The sequence below is a fragment of the Phoenix dactylifera genome, chromosome 11 (genome assembly GCF_009389715.1).
Source record: "Phoenix dactylifera cultivar Barhee BC4 chromosome 11, palm_55x_up_171113_PBpolish2nd_filt_p, whole genome shotgun sequence".
Taxonomy (NCBI): domain Eukaryota; kingdom Viridiplantae; phylum Streptophyta; class Magnoliopsida; order Arecales; family Arecaceae; genus Phoenix; species Phoenix dactylifera.
Genome location: NC_052402.1, coordinates 3,206,780 through 3,228,154, shown reverse-complemented (window position 1 = coordinate 3,228,154; position 21,375 = coordinate 3,206,780). Strand labels below are relative to the sequence as shown.

The 21,375-nt window shown below is 42.2% G+C and overlaps 3 protein-coding genes and 1 long non-coding RNA gene across 7 annotated transcripts; 3 read left to right on the top strand and 1 right to left on the bottom strand.

Annotated features, from left to right (window-relative positions):
• Positions 1-3,227: 3,227 nt before the first annotated feature.
• LOC120112503 lies at positions 3,228-9,911 on the top strand. Its single transcript, XM_039132053.1, has 7 exons — positions 3,228-3,389; positions 3,528-3,605; positions 4,082-4,140; positions 4,245-4,484; positions 6,104-8,692; positions 8,756-9,195; positions 9,856-9,911. The coding sequence occupies exons 1-7, from the start codon at positions 3,228-3,230 to the stop codon at positions 9,909-9,911; spliced, it is 3,624 nt and encodes a 1,207-aa protein (XP_038987981.1).
• Positions 9,348-14,377, top strand: LOC103720638 (zinc finger A20 and AN1 domain-containing stress-associated protein 6-like). Of its 4 annotated transcripts, none has more exons than XM_026810037.2 (2): positions 9,348-10,449; positions 12,600-12,860. In XM_026810037.2, exon 1 carries the CDS (start codon positions 9,928-9,930, stop codon positions 10,420-10,422), a length of 495 nt encoding a protein of 164 aa, XP_026665838.1. In that variant the 5' UTR covers positions 9,348-9,927; the 3' UTR covers positions 10,423-10,449; positions 12,600-12,860. The 4 variants fall into 4 exon arrangements, with proteins under 4 accessions (XP_026665838.1, XP_008808673.1, XP_008808665.1 ...); XM_008810451.4 differs by lacking the exon at positions 12,600-12,860 and adding an exon at positions 14,145-14,377 and having other exon boundaries at positions 9,351-10,449; XM_008810443.4 differs by lacking the exon at positions 12,600-12,860 and adding an exon at positions 11,662-12,073 and having other exon boundaries at positions 9,354-10,449.
• Positions 14,378-15,917: 1,540 nt separating this feature from the next.
• On the bottom strand, positions 15,918-20,738 carry LOC103720629 (disease resistance protein RGA2-like). The gene is made up of 2 exons (XM_008810433.4): positions 17,217-20,738; positions 15,918-16,351 (listed from the first exon to the last, which is right to left on the bottom strand). Exons 1-2 carry the CDS (start codon positions 20,707-20,709, stop codon positions 16,326-16,328), a joined length of 3,519 nt encoding a protein of 1,172 aa, XP_008808655.2. The 5' UTR covers positions 20,710-20,738; the 3' UTR covers positions 15,918-16,325.
• Positions 19,338-21,279, top strand: LOC113463650. The gene is made up of 2 exons (XR_003388317.2): positions 19,338-19,790; positions 20,745-21,279. It is a non-coding gene; the product is annotated as an uncharacterized LOC113463650 (long non-coding RNA).
• The last annotated feature ends 96 nt before the right edge of the window (positions 21,280-21,375 follow it).

Sequence of the window (21,375 nt, the reverse complement as noted above, 5' to 3'; positions counted from 1 at the left end):
CCATCCATTTCTCTCAAAAAAAAGTTAGTCTAAAGTGATAGAATTTGACGGGATTACAAGAATTTATTATTTCATCTTCCATTTTTGAAGTTCTGCTTTTAAGTAATTTTCTTCAGCATTTAGGTCAAATCACTAATTAAAGTTTAAAACAGACTCTTGCTTACAGTTTCAGTTTAACATTTTTCTTAGAATAATGTTTCACGCAAAAAACAAGAATGATCTAACAAAGTGGATCATGTAAGGGAGCTACACTCAAGGCTTTTCTTAAGTCAGATATTGATTGCTTTGGTGTTTCTAACGTCAAGATCAATTTAGATTCCATTTCAGAAGATAGATTATGGAGAAAGAATGAGTATGGTTGTGATATTTTTAAATCTCAATTGATATAATAGGAACCATATCTCGAAAACTCAACTAATGATGTAAAACAATAATCGATCGAAATAATAAAAGTCAAGATATTGCATAACCAAGCATCCAGTATCCCAAACGAGATGAAAACTTTGGATATTAATTGATAATATTGTATATACAATCATGATGCCATGTTTTATTGCAAATACGCATATATTATTGTAACTATGCAGTCACACCGAATTAATGATGATTGATATGTAATGATTTAAAAAATTCCGGAAGAGTACTGCATATGATATGAAAAGGAGGCTTGGGGGGGGGGGGGGGGGGGGGGGGGGTGTATTACTAGGGCTGCCTTTGAGCAGCCTATGTACCAAGCAATGATGGAGAGAATCTTGGGTGCAAATCTTGCTCCTCCATCACGGTCGGCACCGAAGGGCATCATTTTGACTGGGCAAGCGTGTTGACTCCCCTCGCCAATAGGAGTTTTTTTTTTTTTTTTTTTTTTTTTTTTTTTAATTATAATCGACAACTCACACTAGCCTCATATGAGCATTGCCATCTGAGTAAAAAAATAAAGTACTTCATGAATATAAAAAAATAGATACAAAATAGATCCAAAAAATCTCTTTAAAATAATGAGCAGCAAATAAGATAACTCAGTAGCAGCTTTATTCGTCTTTAAAAACATATGCATAACCTGAAAGGCATCATATTTTTTCAGCAACCTCTAGATGTCATCTAAAAATAAATAATAACCTACGCAAATCCCTCACCACCCATTGACCACCATGCGCACGTGTGCAAACTCACAGCGCATGTGCATGAGTTGATTCACCTTTTCTGAAGCTCCAGCCGGTCTGCAGTAGGATAATAGCCATGGCCTGTACGTTGTTCGTTATGTTCCAAAGTACTGTTAAAAGAAAATACTTCGAGGTGTCTGCAATGTGCAGATGAGAAGTTTATCAAATTTATTATTGCTAGTTTTACAGTCCCGTGATTAGATTATCTGATCTTTGAAATTATTTAGTCATTGCCTTCTCCCAGATGATTTGGGTGGTTTTTTTTTTTTGTCACTGATCAGAACCCGACAACGGTGTCGAACAATTGTGTTCAGTTGTTCCTTGTCATCATATACTTTAGAAACTTTTTAAAAACAGTGAAGTCTTAACTTTTGTATTGTCATATTTCTCATTAAGTTGAATAGATTAGGATGGAGATGTCCTTCCTTTTCTTGAAAAAAAAATGCGCAGCTCCATAGTCAGCCAATCCCCGGTCTTTGATGATTAATCCTCCCTTGCAATAAACTTCTTTTGCCACCTCGCAAGAGAATTGCTCGTAATAGAACTCTGTGGCATTATTTTTTTTAAAAAAAGTTTAGATAAACTGAAAAGTTTTAGATACAGTTCCATATAATAAAATAGTATAGATTAGCCATTCCTTTATTCGTAGAGGCACTTCCAAATTAAGCAGGGTAACCATCAAGTGTCAGATATAAAACATTATATTCTTATAATTAATAGGAACAATTAACAGCATGAGATGAATATTTACCATGCATCAACTCCATTAATGAGATTTTTTCCTCCAAAAATGTATTTCACTCCAAACTCCAAACATCTTGCCAATGCATGGATGGAGAAAAAGAATGCCAAAAATCTAACCAATCTTAATTTAACGTTCACGTTTCATTTCCATGCAAGAGCTGTCTCTAATAACCATGTAAATGGAAAACCGAGGCTGGTCCTTGTTGATGCGTACAAGGAACTGACTTGCTTCCAATCGTCGCCACTTTTCCACGGTCAGAGATAACGTCAAGACAACCTCGTTTTCTGAAATCGTGGGGCTCTTGTCATCACAACATTTCTCGATGTACAAGACTCATACTCTAGTACCATGTAAGCCTTACGCATGCATGGCATCACTCGTTTGAGCACGGAGGAATAATATTTTAGATCAGTTCTATCTGACCAGTCTATGTTCGCCTTCGTAGGTTCGGCCTAACGAGAAGAGGTTAAGAATAAAAAATAAAATAATGATGAGGTGCTTAAAGCAGCGTCATCCTATTCTTATTGTTCTCCCCTGAGACACCAAATGGCTACAGGTGCAGGGACAACCACACCATGCATCACAATGTCAACCTCAAGGCCCTCGATGACACCCCTAGCCATAAGGTTAGGGTCGTATCTTTCACGCCAAAGGAGGATTCACCTTCCTTCAAGCGAATCCACTATTGAATCTTTCTGAGATTTACGCATGTGGATGAATGGTAAAATTTGGAGCACCATAAGACCTGTGTTGTGTGAAGAAAGGTGAATCTTCTTTTGCATGAAGGATACAACCCCCATCCAGCTATATAGAGACCACTATGATTATCATTGCACCAAGGTTCATCTTCGCATGCTCTCTTATAGTTGTAAACTATCTATCAAGATTGAGATATTACAATTATATAGACATTTGAGTGGGACATGTTTGAATCCACTATAAAAACTTAGATCATATGCACACTATACCCATCATGAGGCCAAATACGGCATTACATGCCCCTTTTTTTTTTTCCAGAAATTGATGATCACCATGTAATTGCAAGGAGTTACACTACTCTCTCTAAAATACAACCGGATCGATCATCTACTGCCGAATCACTAAGGCCTATGCCTAGTTCATCTGTTACAAATTCTTAAGCCCAGGACCCATGAAACACCGAACTCATCCGGACTTCATTAGCTCAAGCCTGGCCCATTCTCAAATAGGCTCCCAGGCCCATTTTTCTTTGGGATTTATAGAATCTCCGAGAACTATTTCTTTGGGATCTATAGTCGCGATTAGCGAACCGTTTCATTTGAACTCGATAGCTATCAGGACGCATGTCGCAGCCGAAGATGATCACGGAGTACAGGAGGAGTGGAGCGATGCCATCCACGTTTATCGACTCTGGTCACGTGGACTCCGCCCTCCAGTTGCTCGACGAAATGACCCAAAAGAACTCAACATCTCACACATCGTTGATTCCTGGCCTCTCTGCTTTGGTCTAAAGCACGCCAGCTCTTCTTTTTCTTCTCCGGAGCAGAATGTGTTATCGTGATTCCGATGATATCTTGATACGCACAAAACAATGAGCCTCCTCAGGGCTCTACAGCTTTTCTCTTTTTGAGTGTTTTGCTCAGAGTGCTGCAGTTTGCATCCAAGAACTTGTCGGGGCATCCAATACAGTCTTTTGTAGTAAAAGCTTTTGGATGAAGAAGGTGAAGATTCTATCATTGTTCCGAGCTCTTTGGTTCATGTGAATGCCAAATTGTGCAACCTGGTCAATGCGGAAGAGATTTTTGATGGAATGAATGGGAAGGATTTGGGATCATAAAATGCTATGATGGACAAATATGCCCAGCCCTTTGTTGATCGACAAAGCTCTCGAGATCTTTTACTCTATGAAATAGAAAGATACTGTGTCATGGAACATAGTGATGTCGTGGGTGGTAGGAAAGCCGCTGAGGAGAGAAGGCTCTAAGGCTCTCACTTGTTAGGATTGGGACGAAGCACGAAGCCCAGCTCATCTACGTTCACGATCGTTTCCAAGTTCTTCTGCTACTTGAACAATGCTTGAATTGGAAGACAGTACATGCAATCATAGTAAAGAACGGTCTTTATCAGGGCAACATCTTGTTTGCAACTCCTTGTTTACCATGGGTGCAAGCTGTGGATAGCCCTGGAATTAAAGCAGGTGTTCAATGAGATGCCAAAGAAAGATGTACGTGGTCTCATGGAATTCAGTGGTTCAAGGTCTTAGACAAGATGGGCATATCAGAAAAAGCTTTGAGGATAGTAGAGAAAGCTTTGGATTCATAGAATTTCGATCACAATATATTCACTGATATACTAAATAGATGCGGCCATGGTGGTCTAGTTAATGAAGGCTTGGATTATTTCCACTCCATGAGTAAGAGATATGGCACTGACTCAAGCTTACATCATTACATTCGTGTTGCCGATTTGCATGGAATAGCTGGTAGGCTAAAAGAAGCTCATAATTTGCTTTGTGGCAAGCCTATTGCAGCTAACGCCGTTGCATCGCATGCTCTTCTCAATGCATGTTTGATCCATGGTGATGCTGCTACGGAAGAACTGTAGAAAAAGAGCTCTTGACGTTGCAGCCATGTAATGCCGGGGGCTACTTTGGATTGGCAAATATCTATGGTAGAACGGATCGGATGGAGTAATCTAGGAAGCTCTTTGACTTGATGAAGAAGAAAAATTCGATCAAGGAACCTGGATGCAGCTGGGTTGTATAAACTTAGAAACTTATCTAAATTTAGCTTTACTTCACCTTGAAGTGAATCCTCATTTTGCAGGGAACCATGGAATTGCTTCCATCGTGCATCATGTACTCAGTTGTCTATAATTCTCTGGTGGATATAGGAATACATGTAGAGCTGGTAATTAGGAGGGGAAGAAAAGTACAGAGGAAGTTGAAGGATTTGAGCATGGTTGCTTTGGATTCAAGGGTTGAAAAGGGAGAGAATCTTTTGCATGTACACCTTTTGAAACATGTTTTTGTATGCCTATTCTATCTTTGTAAATTGTATATTTCAACATCTTTGCCCTTTTGGTTGATCTTATATTCGTAAACATTATAAAGTTACTTTTCAAGTGCAAAAGCATATAATACCCTTTTACATCTGCACAAAGTCTCTTCTGAATTGCATAGCCACATACTGCGGATAGGGACATGGCGGTAATTTTGTAGGATAGGTTATGTTTTAACCCAACTAAATTGTAGTTAATCTAACTGCGTTGGGAGATTGAAATGAGAGTATAATGACATAGGAGACTGATATCTATGGATATACTTTCGTGCACAACAACGCATGTTTAAGGAGCAAGAATAAAAATAATATTTTAAATTGTAGTGTATATAGATATAAGAAGATGCTATCAAGGAAATATAGGAAATTGAATAATGTTATCTATATAAAATGTAAAAAATAAATATTAATTAGTTTGGAATAGTTTAATTGACTTATATTTGGAGAATCGTGCGAAAGCTGAACAATTAAAATTAAAAAGTAGAGATAAAAGAACTAACATATTATCTCTTCTTTTTTTTTTTTTTGGTAGAACCGTAGAACTGTGTTTGTTGATCGGCTAGGTTGCCATTTTTAATTGGACTAAAGTTGATAAATTGAATTAAAAAAGGAAACTACAGTTTAGGAGGATGTATATTAAATAGTATACCGGCATCTTACTGCACTCGAACGTGAGTACACCACGAACGATCAGAATGCAAAACACGATCTAGATCTTGCGGAACGGATCAGCGTCCTTCCATAAGAAGGCCCCAAAGTGATGTGCTGCAAAGAAGACGATTTAGTCCGTCGCACTGTTCGCCTCTTGAAATATATGTGTGATCCAAAATAAGTTGAGACCTTCCAGAAGACGGCGTATATCTCAGATTAGTGGTGTAGATCTGACCTATTATGCCCATTCCTGATTCAATCAATTCTTGTAGCTGAACTGCCCTCTAAAAGTATTCGCTGAGCCTCTAAGTGCACTCTAACATGAACGAGTTCCTCCTACTCGGCATATAGCTCCACCACTAGGACAAACTCATTAAATATGAGTCGTTCCTCTGCCGCAATCAGCATGAGATTTTGGTTTCTGATTATAAAGCCAATGCTATTGCCAGTCTTTTGAGGTTTTGTCATAGAAGTTTATCTTAAAAAATAATAATAATAAAAAAACACAGCACATTTCATAGGGACGTGGAAACAAAAAGAGTGGCAGGTGAATGGTTCCTTAAGCCAGATGAGGATGGGCACCAGGCGGCAGTGATTAGGAGGCATCGGAACAGGATCAGGGCGATCAGGGATGAGGATGGGCAGCTAGTGGAGGACCCAGATATGATTCGTAGGGTGTTGGAGGGTTTTTTCAGAGCCAGATGGTCTGAGCAGACGGGCCCCGCGGCTTCAGAGGGCCTTGTGCCACCACTGATACGGGTGACGGAGGAGGATACAGCAGCACTGATTAGGCCGGTATCGGCGAGGGAGATTCAGGAGGTGATGTGGTCCCTTGAGGGGGACAAGGCACCCGGCCCGGACGGCTTTCCACCATTTTTCTTTCGGAGGTACTGGATGATTGTGGGACAGACTGTGACAACGGCCATACAGCAGTATTTCAGTACAGCCGTGATGTCTACAGATTGGCAGAGGACCCTAGTCACCCTCATACCGAAGCGACAGGACGCTGCTGAGCCGAGTCACTTTCACCCGATCAGTCTGTGTACTACCTTGTACAAGGTGACGGCGAAGCTACTAGCTCTGAGATTGAGAGATATTCTACCGAGACTGATTAGCCCGGAGCAGGGGGCTTTTGTGGGAGGGCGGAGTATTACAGACAATGTCCTTATTGCTCAGGAATTTATGTTTGATCTTGGTAGGGCCTCAAGTAGGAGGAGTTTGATGGGGATCAAGCTTGACATGGAGAGAGCATATGATATGATGAGATGGGATTTTGTGCAGCAGTCCTTGCAGGGATTTGGTTTTCCTGAGGCATGGATCAGATGGGTTATGGGGTGCATCAGAGCCCCCTCTTTTGCTATCTTGGTAAATGGTTCGCCTTCACGGTATTTTGAGTCTTCTGGGGGATTGCGTCAGGGGTGCCCCCTCTCTCCATTGTTGTTTATTATATGCGCAGATGCACTTTCCCGGGCCCTTCGGCATGCAGTGAGTACCCAGGAGATGGAGGTTTATAGGCCGGTGGCGGAGGCCACACCGATTTCGCACCTGCTCTTTGCCGATGATTGCCTCTTGTTAGCTCGGGCGACTAGGCAGGCTGCACTGATTATTTGGAGGATTTTCCGAGATTACTGTTCTATGTCTGGTCAACGGGTTAATTTATCTAAGTCAGCAATCATCTTCAGCCCGAAGACCAAACTGAGTGTGAAGACCTCCATTGTGGAGATTCTGGGAGTGGGTGAGCAGGTGGGCACGATGAGGTATTTGGGAGTACCGATCTCCGGTCAGCGCCTACGCAGCGGCGAGTGCACTTCCCTCGAGCTCAGTATCAGACACAGATTGGAGGGCTGGCAGATACACTCACTATCCATGATGGGCAGGATTACTCTGGTACGGTCAGTTCTTTCCTCTATCCCGGTCTACCTGCTATCTAACTCCCTTATTCCAGTAGCGACAGTGAGGAAAATTGAGCAGATCTATAGGAACTTTATTTGGGGGAGGAACAGTGGAAGGGGGGGTATCCCTCTTATGGCATGGGAGGTTGTATGTCAGCCAACGAGATATGGTGGTTTGGGGGTGCAGTCCTTAGTGGCGAGACGGGAGGTCCTAGCGGCACGGCATGCTGCTAGATTTGTGCTGGAGCCCAGTGGCATGTGGTCTTCACTGATGAGGGCCAAGTATGGCGTCCTAGCGCTTGGGACCCATGCTGGGCGTCGCCATTCACCGGTTTGGAGAGAGATTTGTGCTAGGGCAGGGTTGGTGCTTCCCGCGATTAGATGGGCCATTGGAGATGGACGGTCCATTGATGTGTTGGAGGATTGCTGGGTGACGGAGCAGCCTATTAGCAGATTACCAGTTATGGTGGATACGTCGAGGTTAGCCGGTCTCAGGGTCAGAGATCTGATGGAGCCAGGGGGTGATTGCTGGAGGATGGAGTTGATCAGAGAGACTTTTGGGGAGCAGTTGGCAGAGATGATCCTGGCCCTACATATCCCTGCCCGAGAGGAGTTGGACAGACTAGTATGGATGCCGTCTGGGCGATCTCAGGTGAGGGCCAGGGATATTCACTCTTTTCTGAGCCGAGAGCCAGCCCGGCAGATAGAGGGAGGATGGATCTGGAGGATGCGGGTTCATCCGCGGGTGGCGCTCTTCATCTGGAAGGTGGCATGGGGCTGCCTACCGACCAGGAGCTTGCTAGTGAGGCGGGGCATGAGGATTACTCAGTGTTGTGAGGAGTGCACGGAGACCGAGGAGACGATTGATCACGCTCTTTTGCAGTGTCCCAGAGCTAGGGAGATTTGGCGTCTATCACCATCCGTTTTACCCCACTCAGTCGAGTCGACACAGAACCTGATTCATTGGCTGAGGGTTTCCATGAGGAGGCCTAGCACTGTTGAGGCCGGCATCTGCTGGGTATATCTGGTTTATTCTATTTGGTTGGACAGGAATGCTGGCATCTTTGAGGGTAGGCGATTACCCCCACGGAGGGTGGTGGACAGAGCCATGCTTTATGCCAGGGAGATTACTACAGCTGCCATTAGCTTCACTTCTGAGATAGCCATGGACATCTGGGGTACTTTTTCAGCTGTCACAGCGCCCAGGTTTGCCCTAGTTTCTTGGGTACCCCCACCCCTTGGTTATCTAAAAGTGAATTTTGATGGTAGTATGTCGGTGGACGGGGTGTCGGGAGGAGCTGGCTTTGTCATTAGAGACTATCTGGGTAGGCTCATTGCTGCTGGTGGGTGCCGTACGCCGGGATTCACCGTAGTTGGGGCAGAGTTGCGGGCAGCCTGGGAGGGCATAGCATATGCGAGGCGGGTACTTCATGCTGAGCATATATGTCTTGAGGGGGATTCCTCTGTGGTGATCGACTGGATACGAGGAGTGGATAGATATGGTGATGGTCATCCCCTCATTCGTGAGACTCGGCGATTGACTCAGGAGATGAGCAATTTCCAGGCATCACATGTCTTTCGGGAGGCGAACAGTGTGGCAGACTGGGTTGCCTCTTTTGTTGCCCGGCACTCTGGGGAGGTCATATTGACATTTGTAGGAGATATTCCTCCCACCCTTTACCCTTTGCTTTCTTTTGATTTGGCTGGATGTACTCAAGTTAGAGTTATATGAAATGCCGTTTCTACCAAAAAAAAAAAAAAAAAAAAAAAAAAAAAAAAAAAAAAAAATTCCTTGAGCCCACTAGGCCGACACGCACCGACTGTTTCCAATACTTTCCGCCGCCTCGTGCGACAGCCTCTAACCACCGTACAGTGAGGAAAGCTTCTACTCTCGCGCCGGGCAGCGGGCAGATGACCGGAACCCGGAGAAGACGCAATCTAGAGCGTCATCATCCATCTCTTCGATTCCTGCCGTCCGATATCGACCTTTCAACCACGGCATACCGTCCGATCCCAATGCCTTTCCTCCCAGCAAAAAAATAAAAATAAAAATAAAAATGAAGGAATCACGCGATAAGGGTCGGTTAAATTCCCTCTCCCTCTCCCTCTGTGTCTCTGCGCCCGGGGAGATCTCTCGACTCCGAGCCCTCCTCTCTCCTCTTCCCTTCTCTTCTCGAACCTTAAGGTTTTCCGAACTCTATCGGGCCATCCCGATCGGTTAGCTCTTCCTCGAACTCTCTCGATTTCTATTCCGATCTGTCCGAGAACGAGGATTCTCGATTGGATTGAGGTCTCGAAATGATCGGCTCCGGCTGCCGGTTGTTCGATTCGGATCGGTTAGGTTTTGACTCTGATGATTGATTCCTTAGCAGGAATTGATTGGAAAAGCGCCGATCGATCGATCGATCTGTCTGTCCCGAGCTAGGATTTCTTCGCCGGAGATGGAGCAGGAGAGCCAGAAGAGGGAGGCTGAGGAGACCGAGTTCCAAACCCCCAACATGCCAACCCTCTGCGCCAACAACTGCGGCTTCTTCGGAAGCCCTGCGACCAACAATCTCTGCTCCAAATGCTACAAAGACTACTTCTTGAGCAAGTCCAAGGCTTCCGTCGAGACTTTGCTGGTTCCGCCGCCGGTGGAGGCCAAGAAGGTCGAGGAGAAGCCTGCGGGAGGCGACGGGGAGGCCAAAGGTGGTAGCTTTACCGACGAAGCGGCTCCATCGGAAGGATCTCCGGTGAAGAAGCCCCCGAATCGGTGCAGCTTCTGCAACAAGAGGGTCGGGTTGATGGGGTTCAAATGCCGCTGTGGGGAGGTGTTCTGCTCGCTTCATCGATACTCTGATAAGCACGATTGCGCCTTTGATTACAGGGGCGCTGGGCAGGATGCGATTGCCAAGGCGAACCCGGTCGTGAAGGCCGACAAGGTCGAGAAGATCTGACGGAGCGCGGCCAGCTGTGGAACATCGGTATGTCCCTGGAAAAATTATGGTGTTATCTCTCTGGAGAACAAGTGTTTAGGTCCTCTCTCTATTTGATTCCATTTGTCGCTGGGTTTTGTATAGTTGGTTTTCTTCTATCTAGCATTTGGATTGGGAGCTTTTGGTTACATAATTTAAATCTACATGTACACAACTTGGTCATATATATCTTTAGGTGTTACTACTTATGCTATGGTCTTGAGGATTTGGTTGTATGGGTGCGTATGTTTTGTGGGGTTACAATGGAGCATTTTTCCCAAGCAAAATCACTTAGAATTGAACTAAGAAGAGGTAGCCTATGGCAGCACACAAAATTCCGAGAAGATAATAGAGAATCTGGACTAAAACATATGAATGAGTAAAGAAAGCCAAAAACCCACAGGGAAGAACACAAGATTACCAGATGAAAAAGGCGACGCAGATAAAAGTATAAAACAGCCAAAACCAAACAAAAGACAGGAACCCAATTCAGGAAAAGCAACAAATTTGGTAACATAAAATGCTTATCCATATGAGAGAATTCAAGAAGTAAAACCAGGAGGTAAAAGTCATTTTATTACCCTAACACATAGGGGGGAAAAAAAGGAGAGAACTTCTAAAGAGTGTCATGAATCCTGGCGTCCTTACCTGCTAATAGCCATTAGAATTGGATATGCCAGCATTATGTATTCATTTTGGTGAGTTTGGAGTTCTTTCTTCTCTGTGCTGAGGGATTCCACCTTACCCATTACTTGGCAACCCTGGCCCAAACTAAATAGCAAGGTAGGGTTGCTGCAGCAGTTTGTGTCCAGGGCACCTTGTAGGGCAAACATTGAGCAGCAATTGCAATACAGTATGTTTTCTTAGGGAAAGATTGGGCATGCAATGAAGTAGCGAGTGGGATAAGAAAACTTTCTATTATAGAAAACAAGCAATTACAATTGTTAGTTTAATGGAAATCTTTTATAATTTAGTTTGATGATCTGATATGTGCATGTGTAAGCCCTTCCATGTATCAGGATATACTGTTAACCCTATTTTAGTGAAGTAGCATGGACATAACCATGCATGATTTGTAGACATGCGGACACTAGATGGATCATGACTGCAGGTAGTGATGTTAGCAGGGCTGCCTACAATGATAATGAGTGCTATGTTTATTGGATGATGATTGGCTCTCAATACCTTTTATGATTTGAACTGACGACGTGTAGTTCCCAGGTATTTTGTTGAGGCAACACCAAGCTGATGAGGAGGATGATGATGATGATGATGATGATCACCTTGGTCATGTTTAGAGTAATGGGCCTGATTGTTGGATACTGTAGCAATGAATATTATTTGGCTTGCCACATATTATCTGCAATCACTATGCACATTGGTTATGACATCATATTTTATCTGAACATTTTTATGGAAAGTAGACACTTGTGTTGTTCTTCACTTTTCGATTAGATGGATATGGAATGAGTGGTTACTTTTGTCATACTTCAGTTGGACCTTGCAAAGAGAGAGCATTAACATTTGAAAACACCTCATATGGGTGTTGCTGATTAATATAGGTAGATTCAAAGCAAATCAGCCATACAATACATATAGTTGTTGGCGATAAATTTTTGAACTATCTTGGTAACTTATATGTGTCATGAATACTTGACTTTTCGGTTGGTGTTTGAGAATTATGTGGTATGTCTCATTAATACTTTAAATCATAATGCCCTGTCACACAATTTGTACTACTTGCTATTGCAGCTTTTGACATTTTTATTTTCTTTACCCTTTTCATAATATATATACATATATATTCCTGAGATATTCTAAGGGAAGGTTTCCAAATCTTCTTGAGTTACTCTAACCATTCAATCAAAAAGAAGGTCCCATTGGTACCAAAACTTGCAAAGATATCTGCTTTTTTTTTTTCCTCCACAGGGAATCCTCTCTCTTTAAACCTGACGACTTAAGCTATTGTTCTGGGATCTTTAACATCAAGTCAAGAAGGTTTTGTCGGTAGACTGAAATGAATTTGTTTTTGTTGTTTATTGAGAATCCTGAAGATCAATAAATCATGGGTAAACGTTGCAGTTTATGTTTCATACGACAATGAGGCTGATGTAGGTATTAGGGAGTTGACAGCTTTTTCCTTCTTCCTTTTTTGGCAGTCAGGGAGTTGATAACTTTTGTCCGTTTGGAGGAACTTATTACCATCAAGCCATGACTAATAGACTGAAGCGTGAATCTTCTAATTTTAAGAATTTTGAATTTATTGGAGGATGATGAGAAACATCTTGACAGTCTCTTGTCAATGTGGGGAAAATGAATATTTTTCGGATTGCTTTAGCAAAAATCTTATGAGAATGTGGATATGAATTATGTTGTTATTGGAAAATGTCATTGATATCATCAACACATTCAGAAATTAATCCCCAGCATGCTTGTCCTGCATGGTAGGAAATCTAAAATTCCCATCGATGGGACCCATAATCTTTTCATACACTGCAAACCCTGCCATTCCTCACTCTGGTAGCTGTGAGATTATTCGAAGGGACACGTACCCGACACAAGATAGCTAAAGCTAGAAGAATTTTGGTGGCCTAAGCCACTTGGCTATAGATTGGAGGTTCCAAATGAACTAGGATGTAGCTGTCGATAGAAAGAGATCGGAAGGATGCTCTTGTGCACATCATCAGAAATCATTTCTTTTAGAGGGTATATAATTGGTGGGTGCAGCATCTTGGTAGCCTAGGCATGACGTCTTATTATTCTCTTTTGGCGTTCCATCCGGACTCCGGAGCCTGGGTTCGGACGTAATTGGCGCTGTCCTCGGTCTCTGGGTCTATATTTGGCCAAACGCGTGGTGATTCTCTCGGAGTTCCGTAGGGAATTTGTTGATTTGATTGAGGTGGCCATGGCCAAGCGACGCCAAGCTGGCCGAATGCGTAGAGTCCGCTCATGGGGTTGCGGGTTGGAATTTGCAATCCGCGGTTTCAAAATTTGGGGAAACAAAAAATAATCCATATAGGATTTGAACCACACACGAAACATGCGCCGTGCTGCCCGTGCACGTCACGGGAGAGGGATTCCATGGTTCCATTTGTGTACTCATGATGCCAAAGTTCTTGATGTTTGTATCTTGTTCATCTGGGTATGGGTATGATCTCAGTTTTTCTCCGCCATGATGGAAAATGCTTAGAAAAAGTATAAAAAATTTTATTTATTTGTTTGTCAAATTATTTTTTAGATTGAGATGCTCGTGTCAGCCTACCCAAACTTCAACCTACCCATCTCATTATCTATCTGAATCAAGCTGGTCAAACCAAAAAATTTTATTGAGAAAAAAAAAATCAAAAATCAAAAATATTGAGAGTCAACTAAGTACCTTCTTTTTTTTTCCTCTCATTTGCCGGCGGGAGCCATAGTTGGCCGCAAGGTGAGAAGATTTTAAAATTGTTGAGGTATATGGTATCTCGATCAATTTATGCTTTTAAAATCTCATAATATTAGCCAATAAAATGAAAAAATAAAAGCTAATTCTAACTTCATTCAGTCATACTGCTCAAAAGCTTGCTGCACAATGTCATGTCGCTTGGGCCTATGGGGCATGATTTTGTGGTGTTTCTTTTCTGCTGGACTTTTCCATCGCATATGCTCAACATCTAGGGCCGATCTTTTAATTTATTTAACCCTTTATCTACCTTTATCTGCAGGAACATGTGAATGGAATTGACTTTGATTATGTGGAGTATGCGAGACACAGGTTTTAGCAGCGTTATCGATAAACGTTAGGTGGTGAAGAAGGAATGCTTCATTGAGGCCAATAGCACAGTTGACTGAATGATATTTTGTGTGGTCAATCATTCTAGAATATGTCTTTTCTATTTTATTGTTACATATTTTGTTTACTAATTCCCACAAATGTATTTATATTCATTTGGTTTAATTTATTCTTTTTAGTAAAAAGAAAAAAGAATGCCAAGTTTTAAAGGTGCATAGAATAATGTAGTTGTATTACATTGTGGTAAAGTTAACGCTGTTGTTTTTAATAAACATTATCCTGCTGTATTATAAAATGAGAGCATCTTTACATTTTTTTTTTTTATTCGATCGTTCCTAATTTAATCCAAATGCTTCTCTTATGGGCCGTGCATCAGTCACCAGCTGGCTCGTGTTTGCATTCATGGAGTTCTTCCTGTGGCTAATCCTGCACGCAGATTGAGCATCGCTCATTTCAAAAGAAAAGCCAGCCGAATAGAACTTCACAAGTTAGATTTGGCTTTTTTTCGGAATTCTAATCCAACTAGTTTACTTATACCATGTTTTTATTTTTTCTATGCATAAAATAATTTATCCAGCTGCATGTTTCTATGAGCCGAAACGATAATTTAACCATATTAAACTCTCTCTTTTTCTACGGACTAAATCCTACCTATCCTTCAAATTTATAATAGCCGTTATCATCGAGTCCTGTTTCTTCTTGAATTGCAAAAACAAATGATTATTTAATTCGATAATGAAGTAAAAAATTCCACGTTCTCAAGTACAACTAAAGATTGATGTAATCTGGTGTGCGGGTTAAAGTCAAAAAAAAAAAAAAAAAACGCTTCGTGCACGAGGATAATTCTATTATTATGTCAGCATGAGTATTGTTAATTTTGGTCAGGTGGAAACTTAGAAATATATTTTTGGTTAAAACATCAAGACTATTCCTGAGATTTATACTCAGGAATAGATTTATATTCTCAGCCGGCCTCGGTAGGGGCAGAGGAGTTCTCCGAGAAGAGAAAGAAGAGGAGCTCTGCCGTTCGCTTCAAGAGTCTACTTGGTAGAAGCCAAATGGGACCAGCGGACTATTTGTGCTTTTCTCTGCCCTTGGTGTCAGAAGCTCTCCTCCTCATGTCTGCGACTCTGCGTCCTCGGCTTCCAGCCTCGGCACAAGACAACAAACAGGACGAATCCAGAAGGTAACTACTTACAGAATATGCGATGACTGGAGGACTGCTGTCGTGAATTTAGAAAATATACACTCGTCTGTGTCGCAGGGATTCGAACTTATTCCTTGCGAGGTTGCCCGAAGGGCATCTCATGCATTCTGCACGCCAACTGTTTGTTCAAGTAACTGCTTTTACTCCTTTGTTGTCTTCTTTGTTTTTTAAATAATGTTGAAATTCAGTGGCTATGGTTTCTGAATGAAAAATATATATATATATATATATATATATATATATATATATATATATATATATATATATATATATATATATATATATATATATATATATATATATATGTTTTTGTGTTGGTTTGATTGATCTTGTTCTTTAGAAATGATTTTTGTGGGATGGCAAATTTGCAAATGGAACTATGTGAAGAAATTTGAAGCTGATGACCAATTATCAAGCTAAAATTGATCCAATGTCAACAGAATCATATTGATGTAAATGTAAGACGACTAAGAGCAATGATTGTTGGATTTTGTAAGACGAGTAAATGTAATATCTGTATTTGTTCTGATCCGAACGATGTTTAATGACATGACATCTTGTGTAACAAAAAAAAAAGAAAGAAAAGAAACGATGACATGATATCTTGCAAATTCGACACGTCTGACAGCATAACATAATCTATCGATAAGACAAAGCATTAGACTTTTGCTTCCATGAAAACAAGCGATAGAGAAGAAAAACCATTGATCGTCAAAGGCTTTCCAATCAGCAAGCAAGCAATTAAGATCAATAAGAAGTATATGACACCTTAAACATATCATCTTGTGGCTGAGAGATAAAAGTAGAATGTTACCTTGATGCGGCAAATCAAACTCATGCTTGGAGATTAATGAAAAACCTGCTCCATGGGATGGACTCTGCAATTTGACCTTTTCAACTGTTTCTTCAATATAAGATGCTATCATACACCCCTACAAATGCCATTGTTATGTATTAAAAGATTTAATTTATATTGATCCTTCATCAAACGAACCCAGTTTTATTTCTTATATGAAATAGTAATGTTGATTGTGCTTTTCAATCAAACAAACTTAAGAAATAGGATGATTTATATTAGCAAAAGCAACCATGTTACATGCATTATCATTTTCTTATTACAAACTGTAACAAGCGATCTATTCGACACATTGGATTTGACATACTGCCATGACATTGCCAGATCATGGTCAACATCCTTCAAATGTTTTCTGCTTTTAGGGAATGATTGGTATTGCTTCTGCTTTATAAAAAGAGAAGATTCTCCTAGAATAGCTTTTGTGACATTTTCTTCTGGCAAAAGAACTTTGAGATGATATTATTAAAACATTCTTTTTGGAAAGGGCTTTTTTACTTCTAAAAGTCGTAAAAGCACTTCTTTAAGCAATACCAGTCACGCCCCTTTTTTTGGGAAAAAGAAAGTTTGCTACCTTTCCTCGGGCATACCTTGTAAGTACTCCTATGATCTATCAATTTATTATGTTTGATCTTGATGATGATAAATCAAATCTAATGAGAGGATGGGTTTCAAGAAAACCGCAACATTGAGAGGAAGAAAAGAAAAAAAGAATGTAGTGAAGACCTCTAATCGGATGTCCTTGAATTTGTACTTGTTTGGCAAGGATTTTACTGCATAACTTGTCTCTGTGGTTTCCTTATGATTGTTTGTGTGAAATCCTAAGGTGTCTTTCTTAGTTATAACATATTTCATTACATGTCATGTTAAACTAGGAAGTGATTCAGCTGAATATTAATTTTTTTGCAGATGTAGAATATAAAGATTGCGGGAGTTGTACTCACCAATTTCAGCAACTGCAGGACCAGAACTGATGGAAGCTAGCAATTCCAGCATCTCTTCAGTTTTATTAGCTGCGTGGGACCCACCGCTGGTCAGTATATCCAGTTTAGGGATATAAGCAATCTTAGGCCAATCCGGGCCTGCATCTTTCCTGCACCGGTCCTCCAATATGGGGCAATCTCTGATATCCAACATGTTAAGTGAGCCAGGTAGACCATTCTCTGGTAGTGACTGGATCTGTGGGCAGTTCTGTAGATACAGGCGCTCAAGAGAGGTAAGCCTATATAATGCAGCTGGAAGAAACTGGAGATTTACGCAGTCATAAATATGTAGGCTTTGGAGTGATGTCAGCTTTTGCAGCTCTTCCTCCTCTTCAGCAAAGGATGTCATCTGGGGACAACTATGGATTCGCAGAGCCAAGAGGGAGGTGAGATTGTGCAGGAGCCCTGCAAGTGGAGTGTTGTTAATCTCAAGATATTCAAGTGACGAGGATGGCAGAAGCGAAGAAGACTTCAGCTTGGGACAGTTCTCTACTGTCAAGTGCTTGAGGGAGGTGAGAGCCCGAAACTGTAGCATCGCTAGTTCTCTGCAGCCACTAACTGTCAGTTCCTCGAGTGCTGTCAGGTTAAACAATGTCTTTTCTGGAAGAGATGATATGTTCAGACAGTCAGAAATGGACAAGGAATAGAGAGATGTGAGATTTTGCAGACATCTCATTCTGAGTTCTGGACAGCCTCCGATTTTGAGATGCGCAAGCAAAGGTAACCTATCCTCCAGTAATGCTGTGAGCTTGGGACAATTCTCCATAGTCAGGGATTTGAGGCTGAGTAGTGCAGGTAATCCCCCTTCCTCTGAGGAATGGACGAGCTCTGGACAATCAGTGATGGTTAATTTTTCAAGGGATCTCAGATTGTGTTGCAGAAACCCGTCACATAGGGAAGTTAGTTTAGGACACTCGGTAATCTCCAAGCTAGAAAGTGATGATGGTGAATTGCTGTTTGGTTTTATCCCCCGGCATCCCCATAGATCTGGTAGAGCAACCAATCCAACTTTCCTTATCCACAACCTTGCTAATGTACTAGGGAGTGGGGGCATTCTCTGCAGTTTGGGGCAGGATAAGATTAGAAGCTCTTGCAGGCTTGGAAACAATTGTCCTCCCTCTGTGCCGGACCATTCCTCCCACTCCGGCATCTCATCAAATGACAACTCCACCAAAGATGGGAAACCATCTGCTTCAGTGCCATAAAAGTGATGATCAACTTTCTTTACTCCATCCATCCCACTTATATCTAGACACCTGAGGAAGCGAAGCTGTCCAAGTGAGGGGAGGAATTCCCAATTTTTGCAATTTCGAAGGCAAAGAATTTCTAGATTCAAGAGAAAGTGGTTTCTCATCCAGCTTGGAGACCTGCTGCCAGCATTATACCAAATGCTTAGCTCCCTCAGATTTATATGCGGCTGAAGGCCTTCAAGTACTTCCCCATGAAGTTCGTCTATCGAATTGCTCCGGGTTATATATGTCCATTCCAATGTCAGTATATGAAGGCGCTTCTTATCATTCAATCTAGCTTTTTGAGCCTCTTCCCTGCTGATCACATTTTCTAGCTGTGAAATGTGAATCTTTTGAAGCTCTGACATATCCTTTAGCTCGACTATCTTGTGTCCACCCTCTTTATGTACCTTAAATTTCACTAACTCATCAAGGAAAGTTAATCTTCCAATTCCAGCTACAGTGGAAATCGACTCAGCATTTGCTTTAAGATGGCGTAGGTTGATCAATTTTGTAATGCTTTTCGGTAGTTCACGAACTGGGCATGCTTCAAGCTTCAGAGTTTGCAGATTGTGGAGGTTTCCTGTTGTTTCAGGTAGTTTTGCGATGCTTGTGTAAGAGACGTCCAGGTAACGAAGATGCTTTAAATTACCGATAGAACTTGGCACATCTTTTATGTCATTGTGACTCAAGTCCAGCACCCGTAGGTATTTTAGCTTTATAAACAACTCTTCAGGAATGTGATCGAATGCAGACTTACAGTCAGGCAAGAAAAGGAGCGTGCGCAGTCTTCTGAATTTTAGCAAGTTGCTGAATACAGTTGGCTCCAGATTGTCAGAAACCAGAGACAAGTGAAGAGCCTTTTCAGCGATCTTGTGCATCCTGCCATTGCATACTTTAAAGCATTCATCAAGAGAAACAGATTGTGCTAGGTCATGGATCATATTGTGCATGAAGTAGCTTTCCTCAACTCGTTGGAAGAATGATCTACACAACAGATTGTTAAAACATTCGCTTCCAACATCTTCAATTGGTCTTCTTCCCTGAGGTCGAATGAAGCCGTGTGCTATCCACATTTGGATCAACTTGGATTTCTCGAATTTATGTTCTTTTGGAAACAAGGAGCAATATGCGAAACACTGCTTCAGATGTGCAGGTAGTTGCTGATAGCTCAATCTTAGAGCTGACATTATGTTTTTCGCATTGTGCGGTGGCAGCTCGCATATCTCGCTCTCCAAGATGGTTCTCCAGCTGTCTTCATCTGCTTTGGAATACAGGAGGCCTCCCAGTATCTTTGCAGCTAGAGGTAAGCCTTTAATCTTGCTAACTATTTCCTTGCCAATTTCCTCTAATCTTGGATGCCCACTGGAGTTTCCATTTGCGAATGCGAATCTTTTAAATATCAGCCAGCAATCTTGGTCTGATAGGCCCTCCAAACAATACAACGAAGTCGCGTCCGTGATGTTTGCCACCTTTTTGTTTTGTGCCGTTATTAAGATCTTGCTGCCCCTTTTCCCATGCATCAAGGGGAGGAATACTTGCTCCCATTGGTTGCGATCCTCATTCCAGACATCGTCCAGTACCAGCAAATACCTCTTTCCTTGCAGCTGTCCTCTGAGATTCTCTTGAACCATATTCCAATTCGCGAGTTCGGATTGCCTCCCCTTAGAAGCAGATTCCATGATCTCTCTGGCGATCCTTCTGACACCCAAATCCTTCGACACATGAACCCACATCTTGAGATCGAAGTGGCTGCCTGTTCTTGGATCATTGTAGACGAGCTGCGCAAGAGTTGTTTTCCCAAGCCCGGCCATGCCAACTATTAGCAGTGCCGAGACATTTCCATGGCCAACTTGATTTGAATCATCAGCAACCAGCATTTCTAATACATCTTCCTTATCCTGCTCTCGACCAAATACACAAGATTCATCAACGAGAGAGCTGCTGAACTCTTGGCTCTCCACTGCTTCTGCTTGTCCTGCATGATCCCTCAACTCTCCTAGCTTGAAGTCGTCCCTGTCCTTCGCTATGTCATCCAGCCTTTCTCGGATCGCAGCCATCTTTTTCGAGATCTCATGATTGAATAGAACTTGATTGGGACTGAGAGAGGATAAAAAGCTCACCTGCTTGCCGCTCTCCACTTGCTGCCGGAGGACTTCGGCTTCAAACCCGTCCAGTATATCATCCGCATCATAGGCTGCATCTTTCAGCTCCTTGAGCCACATCTTCAAGCTCTGATCTCTGATCTCTCTGGTTTCAGTGTCCTCGACGACGGAAAGGATCTTCAGCAGCGTGCGGCGCAGCCGGTTCAGCTCGTGCTCGACGCCCCACAGCGATCCAAACTCCTGCAGCGTGGGGGAAGCCAACTTGTCGAACAACACCTGAAGCGAGGCGGATAGGAATGCTCCACCGACCGTGAGTGCCGCTGCCATCTTCCTCTCCAGCTCCTACGGCCTCTCCAACCAAGAGAATCCCTCCGGCCTATGATGGTCTTCATGCGGACATATGCCGCCGCCGTTGACCTTGACTTGCGCTGGGACCAAACAAGGATTCACCTCCCTTCGCGCCAAGCAGCCGTTGGATCATCCACCGCACAGATCTCAAAGCGCATGCGGGTTGGTGGCCTGTTTTCTTTCTATTGCCAGCCTTGACGCATTCCATGGCGAGCGTTCGCCGGCATATTTCTATTTCAGTATTTTGGGGGCGTCTCGCATATATTTTAATTGCTAGGGAAATATTAAGGGCAGACTTCTTTTGATTTTGAGTAAGATTTCCTTACCCCTCTAGTGAATGGATGAGATTACGTGCAATTGTTCAATAAAGATAACCATGTTAAGTTAATATTTATAAGCACTAGTAACAAAACCCTGGGCGGCCAACCTGATAAGGTT